General features: G+C 45.6%; 1 protein-coding gene across 2 annotated transcripts in view; it reads right to left on the reverse strand.

Annotated features, from left to right (window-relative positions):
• Window positions 1–13,652: 13,652 nt before the first annotated feature.
• The window catches only part of SLC15A1 (solute carrier family 15 member 1), a 47,585-nt gene continuing 40,877 nt past the window's right edge, over window positions 13,653–20,360 (reverse strand). For both annotated transcript variants that reach the window (XM_061133616.1, XM_061133615.1), the window contains 5 exons: window positions 18,129–18,236; window positions 17,899–18,007; window positions 17,196–17,339; window positions 15,562–15,669; window positions 13,653–14,429 (listed from right to left, as the gene is read on the reverse strand). In XM_061133616.1, the coding sequence (XP_060989599.1) occupies window positions 14,238–14,429; window positions 15,562–15,669; window positions 17,196–17,339; window positions 17,899–18,007; window positions 18,129–18,236 (661 nt within the window). In that variant the 3' untranslated portion in view covers window positions 13,653–14,237. The remainder of the gene's footprint in view (window positions 14,430–15,561; window positions 15,670–17,195; window positions 17,340–17,898; window positions 18,008–18,128; window positions 18,237–20,360) is intronic.

The raw sequence follows: 20,360 nt of genomic DNA on the forward strand, positions 1-20,360 counted from the left end.
CTAGAGGAAGCAATGTGTGTTCAATCCCCGGGTTGGGAAGATCCCCTGGAGTAGGAAATGGCAACCCATTCCAGTACCCTTGCCTGGAAAATTCCACGCTCAGAGGAGCCTGGTGGTCTACAGTTAACGGAGTCACAAAGAGTTGGACACGACTGAGCACACATGTACACACACAGAGGAAGCAGGGGATATGGAAGGGAGAGAATTAACATTCCAGAACCCAAGGACAGGAGTTTCCACATAAAACGGGCCCACTGAGCGGCCAGCATAATGGCTATAAATGGACGCCACAGCAATATACATCACCATGAAATTTCAAATTACTAGAACCTAAGAGATGACTCTACAACCTTTCTAGAGAGGAACATGTTTTCATACAAAAGATCAATAACCAGAATGGCTTGGGCTTTGCAATAGCAACACTGAAAGCTCAAATGGGGGAATGCTTTCAAAGCTCCCAGGGAAAGTGGTTTCCAACTGGAATTCTATACCCAGCTCAGTGTCGATCAAATGGGAGAGTAGAATAAAGATGTTTTCACTGAAGACCTTAGGAAAAAAATCTCCCTCCCGTGTTTCATTTCTCAGCAAGCTATACAAAAAAAGTTCCCCACCCCCCCCAAAAAAACCGCAATGAATCAAGAAAACAAACACACAAAAAAATGACATGGGATACACAATATAGGAGGTGACAAAGCAGAAAGGCAAAGAAGACCCCAAGATACTTTTTTTTTCCCCAAGGTACTTTTAAAAGGCTCTATCTGTCTTCCAAACTGGAGTTCTTCAGAAGCTTCCAGAAGAAACCTCTTTAAGATGATGAAGCTGATAGGACATTTAGTGTATCTGACCATTTTGAGAGGCGATTTACTAAACCAAGGAAGATTTGGAGGCTGACTTAGTAAAAATATATAGAAAAGAAAGCAAATTTTTAAAAAAATAATTAACTCCAGGGAAACCAAACCATGGTATTGTGCAGAGAAGTAAAAACTGGTTTTAGTACACTATGTAGCTTATGTGAAAATAGCATTTACATGAGCATAATAATGTGACGGAGAATATTGAAAGAAAGAAAGTGAAGTCACTCAGTCATGTCCGGCTCTTTGCAGCCCCGTGGACTGTAAGCTACCATGCTCCTCCATCCATGGAATTTTCCAGGCAAGAGTACTCGAGTGGGTTGCCATTTCCTTCTCCAGAGGGTGTCTTCCCAACCCAGGGATCAAACCCAGGTCTCCCGCATTGTAGGCAGACGCTTTACCATCTGAGCCATGAGGGAAGTCCTGGAATTAATATTAATCTAACTAAATAAATCTAATATAAATCTACTATAATAATCTAACTAAAATCTAACTAAATGACTATAAAGCTGTATTGGGTGGGTACAGGTGTGCGTCTGCTGGTGCAAATGGCAAGGTATGTGTGTTATTGTTCAGTCGCTAAGTTGTGTCTGATCCTATGTGACCCTGTGGACTGCAGCACACCAGGCCTTCCTGTCTATCACCAACTCCCAAAGTTCACCCAAACTCATGTCCATTGAGCCGGTGATGCCATCCAACCATCTCATCCTCTGTCGCTCCCTTCTCCTCCTGCCTTCAATCTTTCCCAGTATCAGGGTCTGTGAAGAAGACCTAAATTCCTTTGGTCTACAGTAGGAAGCTAATATATACAGTTGAAAACTGAGAAACCAACAAGTAGTTATGTAAGCATGCTATTTGGAGATAAACCCTCAGACTGAAACAGTTCAAAGCGGTGCCTCTAGGGAGTGGAAATTGGCTGGAGGAGGGAAAATGGTGGATTGTTATTTTGCAAAACAAGTCTTGTAGAGATCTTTGCCTTTTTAGACTGCATGTACTGATTTGATTTAAAAAGCTAATTAAAAAAATATACTACATTAATTAGTACAGAGTATTCAAGATGGATTGTGTTTGGACAATCATTTTGATTCAGGTGGGTGAGGACATATTTCATGCACCCAAATCTCTGGTGAGGTGGCTTTCTGGGTGCCTCACCTCTATCTTGTGAAAATAAACTTAGGGTAGCAGGTGATCGGCCACTCTGCACACAATCTTGCCGAGCTAATCTTGCCGACTAAGGGAACGGTAATCTGAAAGCCTCGCACCACTGTTTACTGAAGAAGAACAAAGGAAGGGCTCATGCAGTGCTGTTTCCTAGCTCTGCTGCTAAAACCACATTGTTTAGGGCCCACCATTCTTTCAAATTTTTTTAAATTGCAATGAGATAGAAATTTCAAAGACCAGTCAAAAGGCCTCACATGCACTTAATCACTACTAAATAACAGTTCAGTTCAGTCGCTCAGTCGTGTCCGACTCTTTGCGACCCCATGAATTGCAGCACGCCAGGCCTCCCTGTCCATCACCAACTCCAGGAGTTTACTCAAACCCATGTCCATTGAGTCGATGATGCCATTTAGCCATCTCATCCTCTATCATCCCCTTCTCCTCCTGCCCCCAATCCCTCCCAGCATCAGGGTCTTTTCCAATGAGTCAACTCTTCGCATGAGGTGGCCAAAGTACTGGAGTTTCAGCTTCAACATCAGTCCTTCCAATGAACACCCAGGACTGATCTCCTTTAGGAAGGACTGGTTGGATCTCCTTGCAGTCCAAGGGACTCTCAAGAGTCTTCTCCAAAAGAAAAGAAGAGAGTCTTCTCCAACATCATAGGTCAAAAGCATCAATTTTTTGGCGCTCAGCTTTCTTCACAGTCCAACTCTCACATCCATACATGACCACTGGAAAAACCATAGCCCTGACTAGACGGACCTTTGTTGGCAAAGTAATGTCTCTGCTTTTTAATGTGCTATCTAGTTTGGTCATAGATTTTCTTCTAACGAGTAAGCGTCTTTTAATTTCATGGCTGCAGTCACCATCTGCAGTGATTTTGGAGCCCCCAAAAATAAAGTCTGACACTGTTTCGACTGTCTCCCCATCTATTTCCCATGAAGTGATGGGACTGGATGCCATGATCTTAGTTTTCTGAATGTTGAGCTTTAAGCCAACTTTTTCACTCTCCTCTTTCACTTTCATCAAGAGGCTTTTTAGTTCCTCTTCACTTTCTGCCATAAGGGTGGTGTCATCTGCATATCTGAGGTTATTGATATTTCTCCCGGCAATCTTGATTCCAGCTTGTGCTTTTTCCAGCCCAGCATTTCTCATGATGTACTCTGCATAGAAGTTAAATAAGCAGGGTGACAATATACAGCCTTGACGTACTCCTTTTCCTATTTGGAACCAGTCTGTTGTTCCATGTCCAGTTCTAACTGTTGCTTCCTGACCTGCATACAGGTTTCTCAAGAGTCAGGTCAGGTGGTCTGGTATTTCCATCTCTTTCAGAATTTTCCACAGTTTATTGTGACCCACACAATTGAAGGCTCTGGCGTAGTCAATAAAACAGAAATAGATGTTTTTCTGGAACTCTCTTGCTTTTTTGATGATCCAGTGGATGTTGGCAGTTTGATCTCTGGTTCCTCTGCCTTTTCTAAAACCAGTTTGAACATCTGGAAGTTCACAATTCCCGTATTGCTGAAGCCAGGCTTGGAGAATTTTGAGCATTACTTTACTAGCGTGTGAGATGAGTGCAATTGTGCGGTAGTTTGAGCATTCTTTGGCACTGCCTTTCTTTGGGATTGGAATGAAAACTGACCTTTTCCAGTCCCGTGGCCACTGCTGAGTTTTCCAAATTTGCTGGCATATTGAGTGTAGCACTTTCACAGCATCATCTTTCAGGATTTGAAATAGCCCAACTGGAATTCCATCACCTCCATGAGCTTTGTTTGTAATGATGCTTTCTAAGGCATCACTATCTAAATAACATACCTACCTGATAATCTGTTCTAACAACAGCACCGAGGAAATCTGAACCGTGCCTCGGAGAGTTTACATCTAAACACACCTGACAAATTTATAGAAACAGACACACGCCCGTGTTTCAGCTGTACCATCTGGCTTACCGTGCTGGTCATCACACACCTTTGAGTGACTCACAGTGCTTTAGAAGTTGCATTTTCCCCAGGCAAGATTCACTAGTGTTGATGCGAGACAGGAGTTCCAGCTTAAAGTTCATAGTTTGAATAGTTGTCCTCAGTGACCCGCACCACGCTTCCATACACTCACTAGGTCCAAAGTTGTTCCCGAAAGGCACACGGGATCAGAGTGTTTCCACCGCGTTTGACAGCTTCCATTGTGCTCTTGCATGATAGCCAAAGCTGTGTGTCAGCCTCTGTTACTGATATTCCCTGTTGTGTTTAGGAAAAAACCCAGATGCCCAGGCTACAACCCCAGAATGCCGAATCTGGGCCTAGGGAGGCACAGTACTGGGGCTCCTCAGATGATGCTCAGGAGCAGCCCAGATTGAGAACCACTGACAGCTTCCTGATACACACGGGAAAGAGCCCCAGGTCTTATCACAGCCCCCAAAGGCCCTACACGACCAATCTGGTCACCCTGCCCTTGTCCCCTGCTCACCGCACTCTGGACGTGGGCGCCTTTGACCTACGAGCCCTATTCCCATCTCAAGCACCTGCTCTTGTCAGGATCCTCCAGAATGTTCTTTCCCTGTCTTGCTCCCTTAGTCCATGCAGGTCTCTGCTCAGATGTTACCATTTCAGAGAGGCCCTCCTGGGCTACTCCTTCTAAATATCAGACTTCACCCCTCACTCAGTTTATTTTTTAGCTTCATAGTGCTTATCAACACCTGACACTACATTTATTAGTTTATCTGGCCTATATCAGTGTCTGGAAAATGGGAGAAGCTTAATAAATATGTACCGTACAAATAAATGAGTGGATGAGGATGTAAGTCAAATAATGCAAACCGACGTGCCTGATAAATGTGTTTTTCCCCCAATTACACAAAGCCAGTGGCTTCCAGATGCTGCCTGGTGCCAAATCGGGGAACAGCGACCCCTGCTGGAAGCTGTACCCGAGTTCCAGAGAGAACAGAGTCTATTCATGCCAGTCCCAAGAATGAAACGTTTAGAAAAAAAATACACAGTGTATGATGGGACCTTTGTATGCACATTCATGAAACATTCCTAATAAGGTATTCCCGACATTTACAAAAGCCTTTTGCTGGCACGTTGTCCCAAGTTTTCCCAAGGATGTTCTCTTCTGCCATCTTGTGGCCAAACTGGGGAACTTGCAGGAGAGCAGTTTGTGATGGCCTGGCTTCCCAAATAGCTCAGTAGGTAAAGAATCCGTCTGCAATGCAGGAGACCTTGGTTCGATTCCTGGGTCGGGAAGATCCGCTGGACAAGGGATAGGCTTCAGTTCAGTTGCTCAGTCGTGTCCGGCTCTTTGCGACCCCATGGACTGCAGCACCCCAGGCCTCCCTGTCCATCACCAACTCCCGGAGGTTACTCAAACTCCATTGAGTTGGTGATGTCATCCAACCATCTCATCCTCTGTCGTCCCCTTCTCCTCCTGCCTTCAATCTTTCCCAGCATCAGGGTCTTTTCAAATGAGTCAGCTCTTCACATCAGGTGGCCAAAGTATTGGAGTTTCAGCTTCAGCATCAGTCCTTCCAATGAATATTCAGAATTGATTTCCTTTAGGGTGGACTGGTTGAATCTCCGTGCAGTCCAAGGGACTCTCAAGAGTCTTCTCCAACACCACAGTTCAAAAGCATCAATTCTTCAGCGCTCAGCTTTATGGTTCAACTCTCACATGCATACATGACTATTGGAAAAACCATAGCTTTGACTGGACAGACCTTTGTTGGCTACCCTCTCCAGTATTCTTGGGCTTCTTCCCTTGTGGCTCAGCTGGTAAAGAATCCATCTGCAATGTGGGAGACCTGGGTTCAATCCCTGGGTTGGGAAGATCCCCTGGAGAAGGGAAAGGCCACCCATTCCAGTATTCTGGCCTGGAGAATTCCATGGACCATACAGTTGCAAAGAGTCGGACAGGACTGAGCTACTTTCACTTCATTTTTTTCTTTTCTGCTTAGTCAAAAGGAAGGATCCTGGCTGGGCTTACCCAGGGCCATTCGGTAAAACAACTGTGGTCATTTAACCAGGACCCCAGTGCTACCCAGCTTCTCCGGCTTCTGTTTTTTAGAAACACGAAGCAACCGAACTGACAGCCTCGATGGGTGGCTTCTGCTGGGGGACAGCGGAGAGAAGTGTCCGAGGGCCACCACCCCAGAGCCCAGGCCGGCTCGACCTTTGTAGTCCCATCCTGACACATCCCTGCACCAACCCATCACAGCTGGACTTTGACAATCTGGTCTGAGGACTCAGTAAATTCTTGCCACCTCTACGACAGCAGGCTTTATCTATTTTGTACCCCTAGTATGTTAAACTGTATCGAGCACCATGTAGGTGCTGACTAGATAGTTGATGGGATGAAATAATAATTATATTTATAGAGCACTTACTACTTGCCATGCACTGTAGGAAGCCCAAACACTTTACATGCATTGTCTCCTAAATTAGGCTGACCAACCTGTCCCAGTTTGCCCAAGAATGTCCCAGAACATCCCCCACCCCCAGTCCCTGACAGACAGGGACAGTTGGCCCCTGTATTAGTCAGCTGGGGCTGCCTTAAAATGCCACAGACTGAGTGCCTTCGACAATAGGAATTCATTTACTTACAGTTCTGGAGGCTGGAGGTCCAAGGTCAAGATGCCATCAGGGTTGGCTTTCTGGTGAGGCCTCTCTTTCTGGCTTGGGGATGCTGGGAGATTGGGGGGTTGTGGAGAGAGGAAGGGAGGGAAAGAGGGGACAGCAGTGTGTTGCAGCAGAGAGCTTTTACTTCTAAGAGTGTGAATTCCAAGGTGAGGGCTCCCTCGCTCCCAGCTGGGCCGCTTGCTGTAGGTCGTTAGCACTTACTGGACACACATGGGATGTGTTGTTAGTAACTGAGTGGGATGTATGAAGAATTCTTTGCAGGTTTGAAAACCAAACCAAGGACCCAAGTTAAGACACGACCGATTGAAGGTTAGTCTTAACTCCAGGTTAGTCTTACTGAGGGTGAGTCTTACCGAGATAGAAATCTGTTGAACACCAGGGGGCAGCTGGGAACGTCTTCTCTGCCCAAAGGGGCCCTTTAGGGAAGGGCTCCCGGCACCTTTTTGCTGGTGATTTCAAAGCTGGGAAACCTGTCAGAGCCAGTTCTGTGAATTGGCCTGCACCTCCCTCCTCTGACCCATGGTGACGGGGGGCAGGGACCATTTTAGGAGCCGCGCATGAGATGGAAAGTGTCCAGGGAAGCACTTCTTCAGTCAGCGCTGAGGACAGGACAGTCCCCAGGCACAAAGACCCACCGTCTGGACCCATCCTCTGACTCCTGCACAAGTAGAAAGCTCTTAGGGCCCCACAGCGGCCTCCGGCCTTAGGAAGCACAAGGATGTTCTCCATCCTTGATGTCGGAGGCCTGGCAGGCTTTCTGGAGAAGTCCTGTGTGTCAGGGCCCTCAGCTCACCCCGATCAAAGGCGGTCACAGGACAGAGCCCGGCCAGTGCAAGGCTGTCTTGAGGGCCCCAGGACAGCAGCCTTACAGATCTGTCCCCTGCTCCCTTTAAACCCATCTATGGAGCCTCCAGGGGCTTCCCAGGTGGCGCTAGTGGTAAAGTACCCACCTGCCAATGCAGGAGACATAAGAGACGTGGGTTCAATCCCTGGGTCGGGAAGATCCCTTGGAGGAGGGCATAACCCACTCTTGCCTGGAGAAATCCCATGGACAGAGGAGCCTGGCGGGCTACAGTCCATGTGATTGCAAAGAGTTGGACACGACTGAAGTGACTTAGCATGGACCCACAGCACGGAGCCACCAAGTTTCATTAGCACAAGCCAAACGTTCCATCGGATCAAGACCCTGGAGCTCTGAATGGTCAGAGGTCGGCAGGATTTAGGAAGCGGGGACAAGGCTGCAGGGCCTGGAGGCGGGCTGTGTCCTCGCTGACCGGGCTCTGTCTTACTGATCGCCTTTGATCGGGGGTGAGCTGAGGCCCCCGACACGCAGGACTTCTCCAGAAAGCCTGCCAGGCCTCCTTTATCACAGGATGGAGGCGAGTGCAAGGAGAATTGCAGGAGGAGGGGCGGAGAAGTGGGGAGTAGGTGTTCAATGAGGATGTTTGTTTTGCAAGACGAAAGAGGTTCTGGAGTGGGCTGGGGGTGATGGCTGTATAGCCGCGTGGATGTGCGTAACAACCCTGGACTCTGTAACTTCAGAATGGCTCAGTGGGGAACTTTGTATGTATTGGGTTGGCCAAAAAGTTCGTTCGGGTTTTTCTCTCTCCCCACCCCACACCATTACAGCTTATAGAAAACCTCGTATGAACTTATTGGTCAACCCAGTATTTTGCCACAACTAAGAAAAAGAGAACAAAACAGCCTGCTCTTCCTCTACAGCCTCGCTGTGGCTTGCTGGCCCCTCCTCTGCGGCTCACCCCCACGCCCCACCTCCCAAGCTGGCTTCCCCGCCCCTGAGACCCTGGGCCTCAGACCTGAGACCCTGGGCGAGCTTCAGAGCTGATCGCCCAGTGAGGGACTCCCCCTGGTGCTGGAGGCGTGCAAAATCCAGAGCGACTGGGGAGGGGGTCCCAGTGTTCCCAGAACGCCACGAGATCTTTACAGGAGGGCCTGGCTCTCTCGAAGATGGCAAATGTGTTTAATCCATTTCCGTGTAATCCTTTGAGAGCAGGACTTCCCAGTTTCTCCTACCTATACATGTGCCTCTCGCTCACCGAGGCCAGGCCTGGGGTGTCCACCTGCATGTCAGGTGAACCGTGTCTCTCTGAGGCCCCTCAGTCCGGTCCCCCCTTTGCTCTTGGACCTGGTACATCAGCCCTGCCATCACACGTCTGCATCTGACAACGTTAAAGGAGAGCGGACAGCCTGGTGATGGGGAGGCAGGCACTCGTCCCTGCTCAGACGGGCTTGGGTTCGTGCTGACTATGTGGCTGTGGGCAAGTTAGTTAAGCTGGTTATGCCTCAGTTTTCCTGTCTTTAAAATGGGGGTATTAAGACATTCCTTAGTATCGTTATAGGGATTAAATTCATTTAATCCATACTGTCCAGTAAGCACTGGCAGCTGAGAGGCAGGTTCGTGTAGTGGTTGGTGGCCTGGGCTCTGGAGCCAGAGGCTGGGTGTGACCTTGGGCAGATTACCTGCTTTCTCAGTTCCTGTCTTCTCCTTGTGGAATCGGAATAATGACAGTCATCCACATTACAGGGCTGTGGCAAAGGCCACACGCTTTTACACTTGACGCAGTAATGTGCTTCACAGGCCGTCTGCCCATATTCAGTGTCCAGTAAATGTTAACCCCTATAATTTGTCATAAAAAACACAATGAAGCCGCAAAAAAAAAAAAAAAAAAAAAAAGTCCAGAATGCATGGCTACAATGGTTAACAAAAATCAAATTGGAACATACATTTAATGAAGTAACTTTTTAAAAATTCTAAAATAGACCACAAAATAAACATCTTAGTACCCTGAAAGAAATAAAGAACCACCACCAAAAAGAAAAAAAAACAAAAAACCAACAACATTATGGAGGCATGTGGAAGCAAAACAAGAATAGGCTGATAAGACTCATGTGGACATTATAACGACCTTTCAAAATATTCTCCACCAAAAAGTCTATAGACAGTAAATGCTAGAGGGTGTGGAGAGAAGGGGACCCTCCGACACTGCTGATGGGAATGTAAATTGGTGCAGGCACTACGGAGAACAGGATGGAGGTCCTTTTAAAATTCCAAAAATAGAGCTACCCCAGGAATCCCACTCCTGCGCACATATTCAGAGAAAACCATAATTTGAAAAGATATATGCACTCCAGTGTTCACTGCAACACTGTTTACAATAGCCTGGACATGGACGCAACTTAAATGCCCATCAACAGAGCAATGGATAAAGAAGGTGTGGTACATATGTACAATGAAATATTGTTCAGCCATAGAAGGAATAAAATAATGCCATTTTCAGCAACATGGATGGACATGCAGATGATCATACTAAGTAAGTCAGACAGAAAAAGACAAATATATGATATCACTTACATGTGGAATCTAAAAAATGATACAAATAATCTTGTTTACAAAACAGAAACAGACTCACAGACATAGAAAGCAAACTTATGGTTACCAAACAGGAAAGGGGAGAGGGAGGGATAAATTGAGAGCATGAGATTAACATATGCACACTAGTATATATAAAATAATAGATAATCCATAAGGATAAATTGAGAGCATGAGATTAACATATGCACACTAGTATATATAAAATAGATAATCCATAAGGATAAATTGAGAGCATGAGATTAACATATGCACACTAGTATACATAAAATAATAGATAATCCATAAGGATAAATTGAGAGCATGAGATTAACATATGCACACTAGTATATATAAAACAGATAATCCATAAGGATAAATTGAGAGCATGAGGTTAACATATGCACACTAGTATATATAAAACAGATAATCCATAAGGACCTGCTGTATAATATGCACAACTCTACTCAATACTCTATAATAACCTACATGGATTAGAATCTGAAATTAGAATCTGAAAAAGAATAGATGTATGTATGTGAATAACCTAATTACTCTGCTGTTACACCTGAAACTAACACAATATTGTAAATCAAGTATACTCCAATATAAAATAAAACTTAAAAAACAAAAACAAAACAGAAAAACCCCCAATATTCTGGCTTTTAGGTAAAAGCAATGAAATCCTGTTATTTCCAAGGAATTCATTTCCATTTCAGACATTCTCCCAACCCACATAGGATCGTACTTCAACACAGCCAACATTAAAGTCAGTGAATTATTCTGGTTAAACACCAATCAGCCCGGAACTTAGAGAAAGGTGTAAAGCACAGAACAGTGGGGGCCAGGGAAAGGGCAGAAGATCAGAGGTCGTGGATCTGGCCCCAAGTGTCCCCCCTGCCCACTCCTGCCCGATGACACCTGCCGCTGCTCAAAGTTTCGTGAACAAAGTCTGAAACACCCGCGGTGGCCCCCGTCAGTCCTGAATACGCTTGGAAGGAGTGGGACGGTCACAGCAAGTTTACTCTGAGAGAAGAAAGATAGAAAGAAAGTGAAGTCGCTCAGTCGTGTCCGACTCTTTGCGACCCCATGGACTGTAGCCCACCAGGCTCCTCCGTCCATGAGATTTTCCAGGCAAGAATACTGGAGTGGGGTGCCATTTTCTTCTTCAGGGTATCTTTCTGACCCAGGTATCAAATCTGGATCTCCCACATTGCAGGCAGACGCGTTATCATCTGAGCTACCAGGGAAGTCTAAAAACTCACCTCTAATGATCAGAGTGCCCTGCTGCCCCGCAGGCCTTCCTCTTATTCTTTAAAGGCCAATGGAGATCATGTCGGTGTGCTTCCTGTCCAACTGTAAAGCATGCTCACTGTTAATATCAGAGTCAATTGAGGAGCAGGTCTCCACTCAACATTTGGAAGCCTGGTGTGTGTCAGGCACCCTGAAGCAAAGGATTGCAAAGACCTCAGTTTGTCTCATGTTCTCTTTGTTTTGTAGCAGAGGAAAATGAAGTTTTGCAAGGTGAAGAGTTGCCCATGTTACCCTGCAGTTGTAAGAAGTGTTAGGACCAGAGTATTTTTGAGGATTTAGTAGCAGCAGCAGCTCCTTGGATTATTGACAAGAGTGCTCATCACTGTGACTGCTGCTTTCCCCCATCAAAGGCACACGGTGTAAGCTGGGGGTAGAAATGACCAGGGAGGCAAAAGTCATGGTCCCTTAGAGCTAGTCTTTCATACTAGACTTTGTCAACAGGGTCATTCAAATCACTGCTGAATGCTCAGCTCTCAGCCTCTTCCATTTCACTCCTCGCAGTCCAAGAGACTTTAAATTGGCACTTAACACAGAGAGGCCAACCAACTCCTGGAAATTAAATGGACAACAGGATACAGAGCTTCCAGTCAGAGAGCTTCTGATCCAGGGAAAGCTGGACAGTCTCAGTACCCAAGAGGTGAGTGATGGAAGTGCAGAAGAGAGACAGCCAAACCGTTGTCAGGGCAACATGAACATGTTTTTGTTCAAAACCTGCCAACCATACCTTTAGCAGGCGTGAGCAAAAAGTTTAAAAGGTCTAGAGATAAGAAAGGAAGCTATGAACAAACAAACAAATGGAACCAGCTGGGACCAAGATGGCAGCAGAATCTGATCTCTAACAGACCCTGAGTCTCATTATACATTGAATTTACTACGTTAGCATGATTAGCATATTAAATGACACCCCTACCAACAGCCATGACCGGACACCAAGGACCAGAAAAGCTTAAACAGAGTGGCACTCCACTTCCTTGAAAAAGCCCTCCAGCTACCCCGCCGGGTAGATGGCATGTTTCCCCATCATCAGCCTCAGTCCACCTCCCTTTGTCTTTACTCTGAAATCAAATCTCTCTCACCAGGAGGGTGAGAAGTTGATCTGTGAACTTGGTCACCATTTCTCCATTCTTTGGCTACTGAATAAAGTTTTTGCTCTGTCCATCTCAGCTTCAGTTTCGCTACTTGTCTACTTGAACCCAGCTTGGGCGAGGGCTCAAGCAGGGTCCATGCAACTCAAAGTGAAGAGAAAGTTGCTCCAATGCGTCTGACTCTGTGACACCATGGACTTCTGCACAGAATTCTCCAGGCCAGAATACTGGAGTGGATAGCCTTTCCCTTCTCCAGGGGATCTTCCCAACCCAGGGATCGAACCCAGGTCTCCCGCATTGCAGGCAGATTCTTTACCGGCTGAGCCACGTGGGAAGCCCAGTGCAACTTAATTCATTGTAACAAAACTGGGGGACAGGACAATTGTTGGAGGAGGTGGCCTGGATCCCAAATACAAGGGGACTTTGCCAGGAGGGGCACGTGAGTGAGGGTAGGTCAGGACTAAGTGTCTCAGGATCTGATTTTTCTTTTGCCTTTGATGGGAAAGAGACCCACTGCATTCCAGGAGACAGAAGCTGGTGGATCGCAGTGAGCGGAGAGAAAGATGCCATATCCATGGAAGGAAGAGCCTCCTCAGGTGAGAAAGGGGACTTGCTCTGAAGGACTGAAGAGATCCCTCAGCAAGCTTTGCTCATTGCGTTCACGTTTCTCGATCTGGACTTTGTCTCTGCGTCGTTCCCTCTCCACTGTGCGATGATCAGCTTGTGCAGAGGCATCTCAGAGATCCAAGCTCCAAACCCAGGAACCAGTGCCCACATTCACAGCTGGGCGTGCATCTGAAATAAATTGTTGCTTGTTTTTTTTTTTTTTTTGTGGGAGTGCCGAGGTAGACTCATTCTGGGTCTGACACCTGGGAATGGTTGTATGATAAATATCTATAGGACGGACTGGGCAGGGAGTATTTTCAGTATTTTGGAACAATTTTTATTCAAGCAGAAAAATGCTCACAAGTGTTGAGATAAACCCTTTGAGATGGTAAGAAATATGCACATAGGAAGCTTCTAATAATAAAAGAGAAGCGTAGGCTAGAGATACCCCTGAGAAAAGCAGGACCAAAAGAAGCAAACCCTGACATTTCCTGTTTCTGGAATTTCCTGTATGTGGGCCCTGCTTTGTTCATGCTTTTGTCCCCTTTTGATGAAATTCCAATGAGCGGGCACCGCTTGTATAGTCAGGAAGCACCTAAGGACTTCTCACCCTGCCCCCCAATACACAGACACTTACTCTTGAGAATGAGAGTTTATTTCATACCGTTGAAACTCCAAAAATCATGGCTGGCCTTTACCTGAGTGGTTTTTCGAGTTATACATAATTTACAAAGAGGTAGGGAATGGAAAAACAACAGAAGGTCGAGTTATCAGTTAAACCAGCCGGTCCTTCTTATGAATACGCACCATTCAAAAGCCTAACCATTCACTTTTTGCCTCATTTAACATTGTTTCCACAGAGTGTAGGAATGCAAACAGTATGGAACTTTGCCACCATTTCAAAAATTCAAGTTAGTCCAAAATAACTTTATTTGTGTGTTAGGAAAAGGAGTTAAGGCAGAGTATGGACTCTGCTATAAAAGTGTGTGTGGGTGTGTGTGCGCTTTAAATAAGACTTCTCTAAAAACAAACAAATAAACAAAAGGACTTCTTTTGGAGTTTCAGGTTCATTGCTGGCTGCTTAGAAAGCAGCTGTCTTGGTTTGGTCCACAGTTCTGAAGTCTTCCCCATCAGAGGCCACCCAGCAGAGTGTCTGGCCCCCAGGGGACAGACCCCTGGGCACACCCCGGGCCCAGCCCCGGCTTCGCTTGCCTCCGGACATTCACATTTGTGTCTGTGAGACGGAGTCCAGCTTGGTGTATGGGTTACTCTTTTCCAAGTAATCTTTCTTGTCATCCTTATCAAACTGAGCTTCAATCTCTGCTGGGTTGATGTACGTATAGAATCGAGCCATGATGGCAAATATCACGCAGACGACCAGAAGCAGTGCCGCAAACAGAATGTACTCGGCCCACTTTGAAGAGTTTGAATTGGAGCAGGAAAAACACAAAAACAGTACAGGTTATGGGAATGCATGTATACATTGCGGGTAGTTTTTCTTTAGATATTCAGATCGAAGGTGTTGGAAATGCTGTTGTTAGGGAAAATCGGTAGGCTATGGCTGCAGATACAGAATGGCCAGCTTTTCCCGAATGCCCAAGTGTAACGATAACATTCTTTTAACAACTCTGGAGTGCAGACACCCATAAGAAAATGAGAAAAAAATCTCTAAAAACCCACATCTTAAGGCAAAAAGATTGGCATCTCTGGACCAAGAGAACACCAGGCAGTAGTCTTGAGGGAAAAAGAACATGCTGAAATGTTTTAAATTACCCTTTGGCAATGCCGTGAGGTCATGAGCAGGCAGGATAGACCCTGATGGGTCCTGGTGGGGTTGATAATGAATCTGACGGGCTAAGGGGCAGCTCTCTTACGAGGCAGAGATGCTGAGTGCTGGGGGATAGAGTTCTAGAGCCAGAGAAGCCCTCATTTTAATGGGAAAAATTGTGACAACTTTTGGAATGGTTTTAACTTTAGGTGTTATGAAACTTTCTGGATAACATGCCTGGTTTGGGGCCATTAAGCTGCATTCAATGAAGCTAAGAAAAGACATTTCCTCTCATAGTAAATGATATTAGGGTGTTGGTATGTTGTCCTCAGGCTTCCTGGTGGCTCAGACAGTAAAGAATCTGCCTGCAATGCGGGAGACCCTGGGTTTGACCCCTGGGTCAGGAAGATCCCCTGGAGGAGGGCATGGCAACCCACTCCAGTGTCCTTGCCTGGAGAATCTCCATGGACAGAAGTGCCTGGTTGGCTACTGTCCGTGGGGTTGCAGAGTCGGACACGACTGAGCACAGACCTCACAGCGCAGCCGGTAAACCGCACGTGGTTACATCTGGTTATATTCCGGCCACGTAACATCAAGGAGAAATAAGGAGAATGAGCACACGCTTGGCCGTGAGGGCGTTTGGGAACTGCTCTGTCTGTCTGGATCTGAGGGTATTATTTGGTCATTAGCGGAGATGACCACGTGTATATACAGATGGCTAGTGAGGGTCATCAACAGACAAGACAGAGGTACACGCGACCTCTGTTTGCATCCGTACCTGTTCACTGAACTGGCCTGCTCCCGCCACAATAAGCACGATGATGTTGCCGACAGCCACGGTCAACAGCCATCCTGCTTGAAGTACCGACTTCATGTTGGAAGGAGCCTGAAGGAAATGACACAGAGTGAGTCCCAACTCAGACGCCAAGCTCAGAGCAGGAGATCACGCCTAACTCAACGATGCCCTTAATGAGGCTGTTGACCCCCCAAAAGGCACATTAAGAGCTGGGTTGGTTTAATGTGAAAAGGACTATCACTCGGATGATGAGACATCCCAAATGCTCCTGCTCTGTGAGCACATGGAAGTCGTTTGTTCTTTACTCTCTGCATGCTTGCAGAGTTATCATCCTAAGGAAACGGATGGATCTACAGACACCGATTCTATCTCCATAGAAGAATTCTCACACAAAGCCACCCAGCTTGACACCTCCTTCACCCCGAGTGGAGGCTGCGCCCCATGTTTTCATCTTGCTCTTTGGGGAGTTTTCCTGCCAAGTCACCAAAACTTCTCACCAAACAAACTCTTGTCACCTGTGTTGCAGTCATCTCCTTAACTAGACTGTGAGGTCATTGCAGAAAAGGAGCATCCAGCTCACATTTACAGTTTTTACTGCAAAATGTGAAGATACTGGGCATGCGGGGGTTATGACGGCTCTGGCCGTACTGTGATAAACCAGTTCAGAACCTAAGGTCTAATTCAGGCATCAGCAAAATGTGCCTCATTAGCCTAACATGCACAAAAGCAATCCTACTTTTTAAGAGTGAGACCTTCATCAGTGGTTTTACTGGGAGTTACAAAGAGACCTCAAGTGACCCTTGAAGACAATGAGGACACAGACCTGTATGTGGATGCTGTTATGATTGGGGTTGAAAACATGGAAGCCATTGGCATCTTGACCCTGGTAATGGTCATTAATAGAGTTTTTCCTACTTAGGACCCCAAATTCTATCATATAACTGGGAATTCAGACACCTATAGGTGGACACTCATAATGCTAAACAGTAATATTCCTTTTTTTTGGGGGGGGGGGAAACCTCACCATGAGGCTTGTGGGGTCTCAGTTTCCTAACCAGGGATTGAACATGTGCCCTTGGCTGAGAAAGCACAGAGTCCTAACCACTGGATTGCCAGGGAATTCCTTAAACAGTAATATTCTTATTCAATAAATAAGACTGGGTAATGTCTAAAACCCGCAGAAGGCAATGGCACCCCACTCCAGTACTCTTGCCTGGAAAATCCCACGGACAGAGGAGCCTGGTGGGCTGCAGTCCATGGGGTCACCAAGAGTTAGACACGACTAAGTGACTTCACTCTCACTTTTCACTTTCATGCATTGGAGAAGGAAATGGCAACCCACTCCAGTGTTCTTGCCTGGAGAATCCCAGGGATGGGGGAGCCTGGTGGGCTGCCGTCTATGGGGTCGCATAGAGTCGGACATGACTGAAGCGACTTAGCAGCAGCAGCAATCTCTAAAACCATGCTCAGTAGAATCTACCATAATCTACCCACATTTCCAGACTTTTCTTTTACACTGTAAGTACCTGGCTACTCCAGCTTATTATTAAGTCCCAGTAGCATTTTTGGAAGGCAGTGTTGTAGGAGAGGGGTGTACACGACAATAGACAAGAAACCTGAGAATAGGAGAACTCCAATCCGGTGACGGAGAAAACCACCTCGCCACAGGTGAGGAGGAAGTACTGGGGGATCTGCAGAGCCATGTTGACTGTGTTGGGGGAGATGTCTTCGAAAGCCCTTGGTTCGGGGCAGCCGTCACTCTGAACCAGGAAGGCAGAAACAAGAAGGAGACGTGAAAATTGAGACTGCTTCCAGAATACAAATCACGCAGACCGGCCAGCTGAACTTGGACCTTCAGGTTTACCTCATACAATCTATCCAGAAAGTACACCTTGTAAATGTAAATATGCAACACTGCATTTTATCCTTGGACTGGGATGGCCTTGGTGGGACTTGAAAGTCTGTTCACTAGCTTCTTCCTCTTCAATGAGAGAGTAGGTTGGAAGTCAGGTTTGTTGAAAACATTCCCAGCTCTTTGAACTAAAAGTCTCCAAAGTCTATGTTAAGAGTCTATGAGGAAGCATCAGATACTGGTCAATGTGAACTTTTAGAGTAAGTCAGTTTGTGTAATTTTATTCTAACAGTGAACTTAAGGCAACGATAAACTAAATAATCAGTGGTGAACTGAATTAATCCTAAACTTGTTTAAAATATAGACCCTTATATTACTCCATTAAATCACTCCTATGTTCTGTTTGCAAGGACTCTCATCAATAAAGTTTGAATGGCACACCTGATTCAGTGCAATAAGTCACTAACCTTCCTGGTGATTATGTAGGTAAATGCACTACCAAATTCAAGGTAGGATGTTTTGAACTCATTTGCACACTGTTGTGAAATCTCTGGTGAGTTTATTGTGAAGCTCTTTCTACAAAAGAAAGGTTAATACAGGTTAACATTCTTGGTATTGAAACCTTCAATGTACTATTTAAAGAAAAAGGCTGGAAACCCTTGAACTGTAGAGCAAAGTGGCCATTGTAGGTACTTACATGCCAGAAGAGAAAAAAAGATATTCACTGGCATTGTGACTGGAGACATTGTTGTAAACTTCCCCATCCATTGTGACGTTGAAGCTCTCGCCAAAAGCATTTACGAATCTGCAACAGAAAACCATCTGTCTTGTGAGAAGACTGTTTGCTCTAGGTCACAGTATGTCACACCTGAAGCTGGCTCTGTTTCCTTTCGGAAGGAATTTAAGATGTTTGCAGAAGACTTCTAGAGTATAAAGACAGAAAGTAACCAAGTCTAGGTTTGTTTTTGCTCACCTGCTCATGAGAACACACCTAAGAGAATCTATTTAACACAGTAAAATGCTGGGAACTCTTCTAACTACTTTGTAACCAGGAACTATTTCAGTGATATTTGGGGACATTAAGTACAGGTTGAAACAGGTGTTGATCTCTTTCCTTTCCAGAAGGCAGCCCTGTCTTTGGGCTTCTTACTCCAGAAGCTTGACAGCCAAAGCAGTGAACGACCAAAAGTAGAAGTTACTGAGTACCTAAAAGTCAGTCTCCAACTGGGGCTTCTTTTGGGGGTCAGAAAAGCCCAATTATTTCCTTTACCTTTAAAGAGCACCCTCAGGCAAGGAGGGACTCCGAGGAATGGGGAGGATGACTTGGGCCAGCCCAGGAAGCAGAGAGAGTTTTAAGGAATTCCCTTTAGACGGTAGAGGCCTATGCCTGCAGATCACAGAGTAAACGTGACCAGCATCCCATAGGAATACAGCTGGGGATGGAACACCCAGTAGCACTGGGTGCTGGGTCCCAAGGTTTCTAGTCTCTGCAGTGTCCCCTGTGCCCAAGCTTCCAGGGGACCCGTTGAGTTATTTCCTCCAAAGGACCATATAGGTGGTGACCAGGGGGTCAAATGGTTAGAGACCCCTTCCTCAAATGTTCCAGGCTAGAGAAGACTCTGACATTCTTATACTGCCCCAGGAAGGAGAAGTGGGCCGCCCCAAATAAGACCGGTGGGTCTTTTCTGACAGAGAGGCGAGTGAAGGTATACAAATCATCCAGTTTAGAGAATGAGAAGTGATAATGGTATATACTTAAGTACCATAAAGAACAATGTAACTTTCACATCCATAAAATATAGGGTGATGGAATAAAATTCACGTTTCAAGGCAGGACAAGAAAATGAAGCATAACATGTTCCTTACCCATACTGAGCCCTCCCTAATGGCATGTGTCTTCATTATACATTAACCAGACCTCCTCAAAGGTGAGAATACTTGCTCCACCACAGAGATCAATGCTTTTTTGTTTTCTTTCCTCTGATGCCAGCAATGTGAGTCCTTGGAAGATAAGATTGTTTCCTTATTCAGTAAGGGGTCATGGTTACCTGTGGCTCGCTTTGTACATTCAGATGTGGCCTGTGTGTTTTGGGTGAGCCTGATGCAAAAATGTCAGTGTATCATTTTGATGTATAATCTTTTGTCTCAAAAATGTATATTTTGAAGTACCTTTGTATACATGAAGTACCTTTGACTTCTAACAAGTGGAACAGGTCTCAGAGTTTTCTGGAAGAGTGCTTCCTGGGTTATACTTCTTAGATTGGCTCAAGTAAAATTCCCTATTTCTTTTTTAGATGGACTATTAATTTTTTGTCAACAGTGGCCAAGTTTCATCTATGTTTGTGGCAATATGTAATATCGGTCAAATTCCAGGGACTGAGGGGACATTTTTATGAGTAAAATTCAAGTCCAAAAGTCCTTAGGCATTTGATTTGGTGTCATTTGACAGGTGATTCAAGTAGAAAACTGAACCTGATGAAGGTTGACAGAAGCCTAACAGAATGAATTCTGCTCCAAACTGTAAATGCCACTTTCATAGAAGGCGAAGATGAACCATTTGAAACACAGACAGTGGAAATAGCATGAAATTAGGGGTAGACCCTTGGGCCTGGGGCATGGCTTTGTAATATTATAAGACATAAGACTTAAAACATAACCCTAACACTTGAGTACTATTGCCTGCCTGACATACGTCTTAGGGTTGGTATGAGATAACAGTAAGAATGGAAATCATCCGGGAAAAAAAAAAGCAACATCACAAATATCAGATGCGTTTTCACATACACACAGAAAATAGTAAAGCATAAGCAGCAAACACATTCTGAGCTCTTTGAAAGGTGAGGAAAGCAGAGGTTCAAGACCTATTGAGCTCTCAGAGTTTTGACTAGGCAAATCCTAGGGTCTCATTAAGGGACCCTTGGCTTTGGCC

Source organism: Dama dama, chromosome 30, assembly GCF_033118175.1.
Source record: "Dama dama isolate Ldn47 chromosome 30, ASM3311817v1, whole genome shotgun sequence".
NCBI lineage: Eukaryota > Metazoa > Chordata > Mammalia > Artiodactyla > Cervidae > Dama > Dama dama.